Here is an 8,436-nt window from a genome sequence, read left to right on the forward strand (position 1 = left end):
TCCCGCCACCCCTGCCGTGTGCGACCCCGGCCTCACTGTCTGATCGAAATTGTTCGCACACCCACTCGTGCGTGCTCTGACACATGTGCCCGTACGTCCGTCGGTCCACTACGGCTTTATCTCCCTCTTCTCTGTGTCCTCTGCCGCCTCCCTTCGCACCGTGTACATGCATGGCCGCGAGTTCGCACCGCGTCCCGCACCACTTTCGAGGCGTCGCCTCCGTGGTTGTGAGCCGCTCCAGCGCGAGTAGGATAGGCTATACCCCCCCGTTCGCAAAAGCCAAAACGGCCCGTTGGCAGAGACCAGTCAGAGCTAGACGCGGCACAATCGTGCGGCGCGACCACCACCACTTAGTATACACCTTAAGGTAGTATCAGAGCCATCAAAGTCGCAGACGCACACACGCCCCTCTCAAGGTCCCGCTCTCTCCCACACCTCACCCGCCACGGCCCGCCGCCTCGCCCAAACACACGCGGCCGCCCTCGCGCCCCGCACCGAGAGTCGCCCCACCGAGAGTCGCCCCACCGACACTGGGCTTGCTCTCTGATGGCGCGCGGCTGCTGACGACGGCGCCGCAGAAGAGGGCGCGCAAAGAAGTGCAGCAGCGGAGGCGTCTCACTCACACCCTGCGCACACACACCCCGCTCCCGCCTAGCCCCACTTGTCGCCCATGCCCGACTTGAGCATGGCCGCGATGCCGGGCGGCGGCGGCGCCGGCATGCCCAGCGCCTAGTCCACAGCTGGACGTGTGAGGAGCCGCTGTTCCCACCTCGCTCCGTTCACACACACACCGCCGGCGTGTGCCCAGCGCCTGGTTGTACGCGAATGTGCCCACGTGCTGCAGGCCCTGCTGTATCTGCGTGCCGAGCCCGCTCTCCGGGTCGGCATTCTCAGCCGCGCCTTTCGCCACGCCTGCGGCGCCGCACCGGGCGTCACCGGCGCGGCCCGTGCCCTTCGGCGTGCGAGTGAGAGCGCCTCTCTCCCGCCCTCCGTCTCACGCGCCGTGGCATCACGCTCTCCCTCTCTCTGCTCTCTCTCTCTCTGCTCTCTCTCTCTCTCTCTCTCTCTCTCTCTCTCTCTCTCTGTGTGTGTGTGTGTGTGTGTGTGTGTGTGTGTGTGTGTGTGTGTGTGTGTGTGTGTGTGTGTCTGTGTGTGTCTGTGTGTGTCTCTGTGTGTGTGGGGGGGCGGCGCGCGCCGTCCGAAAAGCCGTTGATCATCGCCTTCAGGGAGACGCTGTCCTGCGCGAGGATGGGGCGGGGACGGCGGGGCGAGCCGAGCTCGAGCTCGAGGCCGAGCTGCTTCGACACCTCGCCCAGCCGGTGCAGCCCCTTCTTCACCCCCGCCGCCTTGACCCCCTCGTTCATGATCCCGACGTTGTCGCCCTTGTACAGCGTCACGCCGCCCTTCCCGCCGACGCCCGAGAAGAGAGCAATCGTCGTCGTCGACGTCGGCGTTATCGTGCCCATCTTGGGCAAGCTCTTTGGCGCTGGCGGAGGCGGCGGCGGCTCGAGGCTCTTGCGGGGACCACAGTCCCTGCAGTCGGTGCCGTAGAGGCAGGCGCTCGAGCTGGAGCCGCTGCCTCCGTCGTCGCACGTGCCCTCGCCCGTATAGTCGGTGACTCCGATGGCGCTCAGGTGCGCCAAGAGCTTGGAGCACGAGTTGGAGCAGAGCGGGATGCCAGGGCGGGCGGCGGCGGGCGCGGCGGCGTTGAGATGCCAGGCGACGGCACCGGCTCCGGTGGCGCAGAGGGCGAAGGCGAGCAGGGCAGGCGTGGAGAGGCAGGCTGCCGTCCGCGCCGTGCCGGCGTGCTGCGGAGCTTCTACGGTCAGCATGCTGGCGATGTCGTGGGAGCAGGCAGAGGAGGCGCGAGAGTAGCAGAGGAGCTGGCAGAGGAGCGTGCGGTCGCTAGTCCAAGGCGGCGTCGGAGCCTGCTTTTCGGCATTTTTTCTCTTTTTTGAGAGTGAACCCCACTTCTGTGTACTGGCCTTGAGTTATGTGTAAGCCGACTCAGGGTGTGTGGCAGCCCGCTGGCTGTGTGTCTTGTGAGCTCTTTTGTGTCTGTGTGTCGCTCGTGCGTGTCGTCATCATCTGTCCAGCGTCCACCCATACCGCGTTGGTGTCCAGTCCGAGCCTGGCTGTTCTTCACCTTTCTACCTACCTACCTACTGTTACTGCCAGTGTGCGCCAGTCCCGTGACCCGCGGAGTGTGTGAGTATTGTGACTCGAGAATTCATTCACTGCTTTGGGCCGCTTGGGACTGGCTTCGCATCCGCTGCGGATCAAAGACTAAGCTTCGACCGTAGATGGCGCTTTCAATCCTCCTTCCTGGCTGCAGTCACGGATATGGAGGGCTGCGTGCGGAAGGAGGACGTGCCGTTCATCTCACGATCTCGGCCTCTCACAGCAGCGGTGCGACCGAAACTTTTGCTGGGAATCAATCACGTCGCCTGTGCCGGCGCTGCCAGCAGGCACTCCGCACCTGGCGTATGAGACGGACGTGGATCAGCTTTGCAAATCTGAGACTGACGCCGGCGTCATCATCGTCGGCGCTCCCGCGTCGCTGCAACACATTGGGCTAAACCCCACCTGGCTTCCTCCCGCTAAATACAAAGGCGTGTCTCGCCTCGTCAAGTCTGTGGGACGGCCGAGCCTCGTTTCAAGGGGCGCGTGCGTGCGTCCCCTCTCGACTACGTTTGTTCACAGCCGGCGCGCGCGCCGGCGACGAATATGCGCGACTCGCCGCCGCGGCTCCGGGCCTCCAACGGCACGACCTACGCCCAACCACCGAGAGGCGCGCCGTCACACCACTCGCACAGCCTGCAGCGCGGCGCTGCGCCAGAGCTCGAGAGGGCCCGAGAAGGGTCCCAGATCTCCAGTAGCACACAATAGCACACGTAGCCACGCATACCCAACCATCCCCTGTCACCCCAGAGCAGATCCTCCCAGGCGGTGAGGTCCTTTCTGGTGCTTGAAGCTCACCCTCGTCCCCTGCCGCAGGCCCTCGGCAGCCGTCCTGGCGCGCGCCAGGGCATGTACCGAGCGACCCCAGCCCGCTCTGGCGCGCGCGTTCGGCGCCGATTGGTGCCCTAGTCGGACCGTGCAACGGACGCGCGCTCTGCGCGCCTCACACGCACTTGCCCAGAGCTCTGCGCAGAGGCAGAGAGAGAGCGCGCCCTCCCCCCGGGCTGCTGCTGGCGCGCCACGCGCGTGCGATCCCTCTCTCGCAGTCGGTGTTCGCCGGGCGAGTTTTAGAGCTAAAATACATGTACATCACAAGAGGCACACGCTGCTGTGGTCACCGACGGTCGTGTCCACATGCGCGCAATGGCGCAATGGTGGGCAGCGCCAACGCGCAGGACCATGTTTGCGCGCGACATGCACGCACGGGTGCGCAGGCAGGCGAGGCCATGCCAAAGACTGCCCTGGGAGTCGCGCGCGCGCGTCTCCAGCCGACCGGTACGGCGGCAAGAGCTTGACGGCTGTCGTGCCCGCAGCACGACAGCCGTCAAGCCGCGCAGTCGGGTGGACGCGTCGAGAGAGAGAAGGTACCGGCTAGTTCCATTTCACAGTGGCACAGCCCGCGTTACACAATCTTGATTTTGGTCATTTGCGCCATTTGGTATCTCTCGGTGCCTTCCAGAGGCAGCTGTTCATTGAATACGCACCGAGCACAGGCAATTATCCCGCACACCCTTGCGAGCGAATCCTCAAAACTTGCTCTCAAACTTGCACCTAATCCTGGATTCCGCGGCCGCCCGCGCCAATGGCCTCCCACCGCATCGGCGCCCGCGTCGCGGGCCTCTCGCCAGCGCAGCTGTGCGCCATCATCGAGGCGCAGGCGGGCGCGAGCGACGCCGCGCTGCGCGTGGCGGAGGAGCACGCCGCACGGCTCGTGGAGCAGCCCGAGTGGGTGCTCTCCGAGGTCCTCCTCTCGCCGGACCTCGCCCCGCACATCCTCGCCCAGCTGCCGACCAAGGCGCACGCCGCCAAAGGAACGTGCCGCGCGTGGCGCCGCGGCTGGAGGGAGACGCTGCCGAAGCGCGAGAGGCCGCGCATGCTCGTGTTTGGCGGCCGCGATGAGGACGACGATAACCTCAACTCGATGGAGCGGTACGACCCGTCCACAAACGAGTGGGAGGAGGAGGCTGTGGCGCCGATGCCTTCGGCACGTGAAAATGCAGGCATGGCGGTGCTTGATGGCAAGCTCTACGCAGCGGGCGGCATGAGTGGGGCTGACGACGCAACTTCCAACCTCTTGGAGCGGTATGACTTGGCTAGGAACGCATGGGAAGCGGTGGCGCCAATGGCGACACCACGCGCGGGTCACGCCGTGGCGATGCTCGACGGCAAGGTTTATGCCGTTGGAGGCTTCAACGGCGAGGACGGCTACCTCAGCTCGGTCGAGCGGTACGATCCGGCGGTGGGTGCGTGGGAGGAGGTGGGGCCGCTGGCGGCGGAGCGGGACGACCATGATGTGGCGGCGCTCGACGGCAAGCTGTACGCGGTGGGAGGCCACAACCTCGACGAGGATGGCTTCCCCAGCTACCTCACCTCGGTGGAGCGGTACGACCCGGATGCCAATGCGTGGGAGGCGGTGGCGCCGATGACGACGGCTCGGTTTCATCACGCCCTGGCGGTGCTCGAGGGCAAGCTGTACGCGGTGGGAGGCAGCAACGACGACGGCGGCTACCTCAGCTCGGTGGAGCGGTACGACCCGGGGACGGATGCGTGGGAGGCGGTGGCGCCGATGGCAGAGGCGCGGGAGGCTCACGCCGTGGCGGCGCTCGACGGCAAGCTCTATGTCGCAAGCGGAATGGGTCCCGGTTTAAATCGCCTCAGCTCGGTCGAGCGGTACGACCCGGCAGTGGGAGCGTGGGAGGCGGTGGCGCCGATGGCGGCGGTGCGGATGAAGGCTTTCGCTGTCTTGATGTAGTCGCCGTTGTGTGCGTGCTACAGTGTGTCGTAGCCCCACACGGCGTGGAGTGTGCTGAAGTCCCTCGCCTGAGTGTGCGGCGCGTGGCGCGTGCATGCCCCCGCCGCTTTTGAAAGACATTTCTTTTTGGTCGAGTGGAACATTACGATTCAACTGCCAGTTGAGACATCTGGTAGCCGTGGTGGCTTCAGCGCAAACATCGCGTTCCTGGATCCTGCCGCACGCGGCCTCGTGTCGCCAACACGCGCAGTGTGCCGGCGGCGAAACCCCGAAACCCCGCCGCCCCGCCTCCGCTGGTGCGGGAAGCGCTGCCACAGGCAGTGCCACACCGTGCCTGTTCACAGGCAGAGTTGTGGGGAGACGCCGGTCACGGCCCGCTGCCACAGGCATTGCCAGCGCGACGCCCAAATCGCCGCAGCGGCGGGCTGTTGCGCAGCGGAGACGAGATGGTGTTGGGGCCGCCGTAGTCGAGGACGTTCCAGCGGAAGCCGGGCTGCGGCAGAGGGACATACCTCTCCCCCGGCACCATCGGCTGCCTGAGGGGCGAGATGGCGTCCCGAGATGGCTCGAGGCTGCCGTAAACTCTTTCTTATTCTTCCATTGTGGTGGACGCGGGACGGGAGATGACGGCACGCTGGAAAGACATCCTGACCCCTCGAGACGCCCACAATCACGTCAGGCACCGTGGCACCCGCCACCCCCTACCCCTCCCCGCTCCCGCCGTTTTAGGGCCTTCCCCACACCCGTACTCTGATGTCATGTATTCGCCCGTTTTGGACCTCTTCGTACGGCTCCGAAAACCGCTCCTTAACGACGACTACGCGGCCCGGCGGTCGATCTGCGCCTTCTAAGCGGTGGAGGGGGTGTGGGCGGTACGTGCGGACCGCGTGGTGCTGCGATGGCTTGACGAGTGCGACTCCCAGCGTCGACTTTTCGACCCCCCGGAGCCTCTGCTGCTCCGGGGGGGGGGGGTCTGCAGACCACCCGGCCGAACTTCAGAGTCGTGGCGCTCCTCAAATACCGCTCAAACGCCCACGATGTTGTGGAGGGGACATATGCTGATGATCCTGGCCCGATTGGGTCGCTCAGAAAGCTTCTGGGCGGTCGTTAAGGTTCCATCGCTCCCCGCACACCGGCCCGGAAGTATGGTACCCTAGATAAGCTGGCCTCACCTCCATCGGCAGCTTTGCCTTCGCCGGCTGCTCCGCCCTGTCCCGCGTCTCACCGTGCCAGACACCGCCACCATCCCCAACGCCTTCCCGTCCGCCACCAAGGTCCTCCGCCTGCCGCCCGCAACGATGCGCTGGTGCGAGGCGGTGGATGGGGCTCTGGCCTACAAGCGCTGCCGCCCCCTCCTCTACGGCTGGCTAGAGCGGGCCAACACCAGGCTCGGCTCTTACGGCCCGGACGGCGCGGCGCGCAAGCGCGACCGCGAGGAGTTCGAGGCCGACTTTGCGCTTACCACTGCTCGCGGTCCTGACTGACATCAGGCGTGACTGTTGCTGCGGCTGGCTCCTCTAGTGCCTGAGAGAGTCTCATCAGACACACATCGGACGCGTTGCTACGTGTGCCAGCCGCTTCTGGCCTTCTATTCATGGTTGTGCATGTGTCATGTGACAGGGTGACGAAGGACGTGGGTGGGCCGGCGCCGGCGGCGCGCACACCCCGCCCGCACCCTGGCCGTCCGCCGCAGGCCCACTCCACGCTCCATATTTTCAGTGTATGTAGCTCTGTTCCATCTCACATACATAAGAGAGAGTACGTACATATAAGAACAGGAGGCTGGCACTACGCTCTGTCAATCTGGCGAGGGGACGACTGACGTCTGACCGCCGTACGGCCCCGTGCTGCACGCCCGCCGGGCCGTGCGCAGTCATGTCTCATGTCACATGTGTGCGGACCCCGTGCAGTCACTGCTGACTCGGACTCAGGTAATTTGAGAGATTGATCTCGCTGATCCACACACTGAGCGCTATTTGTAGACGAGAGGTTCAAAAGACGAACGGGTTCTTCGGCAACAGTCGGCTCGATGGCCAAACCGTGCCACCAAACTTCCCGATGTGCTGCTGCTTGGTGGCAACGGCTCGGCCCAGGAGATAGGACGCCATTGCCGTAGAGACGAGCAGCGCGTTCAAGTGCGAGGTGGGCATATTGGTGACCTGCGTTGGTTGGGGTCGTACGTGAGTGGAGCGGCAGCGGGAAGTGGCGTGCGTGCTCAGGTGAGCGTCGTCGTGGCGAATGTAATGACTGGTGGTGTGGCGATGGTATGAGCGTCGTTTGTGTGGCTGCTGCCGGCGTGTGGTGGCAGTTGTGGCGCTGAAGCAGAGGCCGCTGCGATGAGGGCTCTCCTTTGCGAGACGCGCTGGGAGCAAGGATGACAGGGGTATAGAAACTTCGGCGTTTCTCGGACCCAGAGGGGTTTTCTTTTCTTCCACCGCGGTGCGGGTAAATAAAACACACACACACACACATGCACACACCAACAACTACACTCCACCCCGGAGACAGACGCTCAACAACGAGCGCGCCGCTGCGGTTCCGACAGAGCGCATACACGCCGTCCATGACATCTGGCCCGCGCCGCCATAACCATCACACAGAGAGGGTGAGCTGCTAAACAGTACGCTTTCTCGCCGCACCACCGAGGTGCGCGAGTCACAGAGAGGGGGAGGAGAGGTGAGTCAAGAGTGTGCCGCTTCAGCTGCTGCCACGCAGCGTCTCGCGCTCGTCCGGGCTCTGGCTCCCATCGCCGCCCCCCTCTGGCAGCCTCCCCGACGCCGCCCTCGCGCCGTGCACCGAGCCGTTCCTGTAGGCTGCCCCCCCACCCTCGCCGTCCGAGCACTCGTCCGCCGCGGCATCCTCCGCGGCCGCCAGGAGCAAGCTCTTCTTATCCTCGCGCTTGCTCTTCAGCTGTCCGCGGCCGCCGCCGCTGCCGCCCCTCGAGCGCGCAACCTGCCGCCGGCCGTCGCTCTGGTCGGCGGCGCCCCCCTCCTCCTCCCCCTCCTCCTCTGTCGTCGCCACCGCCTCCATGCCCGCGCCGCCAGCCGAGCCCTTGCGGGGACGCGGCGGCGCCGCTCTCCGCGCGGGGGCAACCTTTGCCGCGCCCGCCCTGCCTCTGCTCGCCGCGCCGTTGCCGCACGTCTTCGCCGTTGCCGCCTGGTCCTCGGCGGCGTGCGCGGCGGCGGCGGGGAAGGCGACCCTGCGGTACGTGTCGCTGAGCGACGCCACCAGCGCCTTGACGTGCTCCGGTCCCAGCCCCGCCTTGGCCAGCTCCCCTGCGGGTGGGTTCGGGTACGGTGGGGTAGGGGAGGGTGGGTTCGGGTACGGTGGGGTAGGGGATGGTGGGTTCGGGTGTCGTGGGCGCGGCGGCGAGGTGGGGGGCGTGCTCTGGGGAGGCGTGGCGGCGGGAGAGGGCGGGTTCAGCAGCGGTGGGAGGGCGGCCGCGGCTGGGCTGTGGAGGCTGAGACAGTGCGAGCCGGGTCGTCGGCAGAGAGAGAGAGGGG

General features: G+C 65.9%; 4 protein-coding genes across 4 annotated transcripts; 1 reads left to right on the top strand and 3 right to left on the bottom strand.

The window, feature by feature from the left end:
- Positions 1-345: 345 nt before the first annotated feature.
- EMIHUDRAFT_446857 (hypothetical protein) lies at positions 346-1,919 on the bottom strand. The gene is made up of 3 exons (XM_005791472.1): positions 1,196-1,919; positions 927-987; positions 346-729 (listed from the first exon to the last, which is right to left on the bottom strand). Exons 1-3 carry the CDS (start codon positions 1,830-1,832, stop codon positions 363-365), a joined length of 1,065 nt encoding a protein of 354 aa, XP_005791529.1. The 5' UTR covers positions 1,833-1,919; the 3' UTR covers positions 346-362.
- A 4,069-nt stretch (positions 1,920-5,988) lies between these two features.
- On the top strand, positions 5,989-6,417 carry EMIHUDRAFT_251550 (hypothetical protein; the record flags this gene model as incomplete). The annotated part of the gene is made up of 2 exons (XM_005791473.1): positions 5,989-6,045; positions 6,208-6,417. 2 exons carry the CDS (start codon positions 5,989-5,991, stop codon positions 6,415-6,417), a joined length of 267 nt encoding a protein of 88 aa, XP_005791530.1.
- Positions 6,418-6,645: 228 nt separating this feature from the next.
- Positions 6,646-7,296, bottom strand: EMIHUDRAFT_446858 (hypothetical protein; the record flags this gene model as incomplete). Its single annotated transcript, XM_005791474.1, has 2 exons — positions 7,282-7,296; positions 6,646-7,092 (listed from the first exon to the last, which is right to left on the bottom strand). Exon 2 carries the CDS (start codon positions 6,808-6,810, stop codon positions 6,649-6,651), a length of 162 nt encoding a protein of 53 aa, XP_005791531.1. The 5' UTR covers positions 6,811-7,092; positions 7,282-7,296.
- Positions 7,297-7,630: 334 nt separating this feature from the next.
- On the bottom strand, positions 7,631-8,208 carry EMIHUDRAFT_122109 (hypothetical protein; the record flags this gene model as incomplete). Its single annotated transcript, XM_005791475.1, has 1 exon — positions 7,631-8,208. A coding segment is annotated over one exon (578 nt), but the record flags the coding sequence as incomplete, so codon positions are not given.
- Positions 8,209-8,436: the final 228 nt, after the last annotated feature.

The sequence above is a fragment of the Emiliania huxleyi genome, assembly GCF_000372725.1.
Source record: "Emiliania huxleyi CCMP1516 unplaced genomic scaffold EMIHUscaffold_1125, whole genome shotgun sequence".
Classification (NCBI taxonomy): Eukaryota; Haptophyta; order Isochrysidales; family Noelaerhabdaceae; genus Emiliania; species Emiliania huxleyi.

Excerpts from the sequence above, each read along its gene's own strand:
- EMIHUDRAFT_446857 (XM_005791472.1), bottom strand. The coding sequence starts at position 1,832 with ATGCTGACCGTAGAAGCTCCGCAGCACGCCGGCACGGCGCGGACGGCA. Across the intron at positions 988-1,195 it reads GATCAACGGCTTTTCGGACG|GGCGGGAGAGAGGCGCTCTC; the intron begins GCGCGCGCCGCC and ends CGTGAGACGGAG. Across the intron at positions 730-926 it reads GGCCGCGCCGGTGACGCCCG|GCGCTGGGCATGCCGGCGCC; the intron begins GTGCGGCGCCGC and ends GCTGTGGACTAG.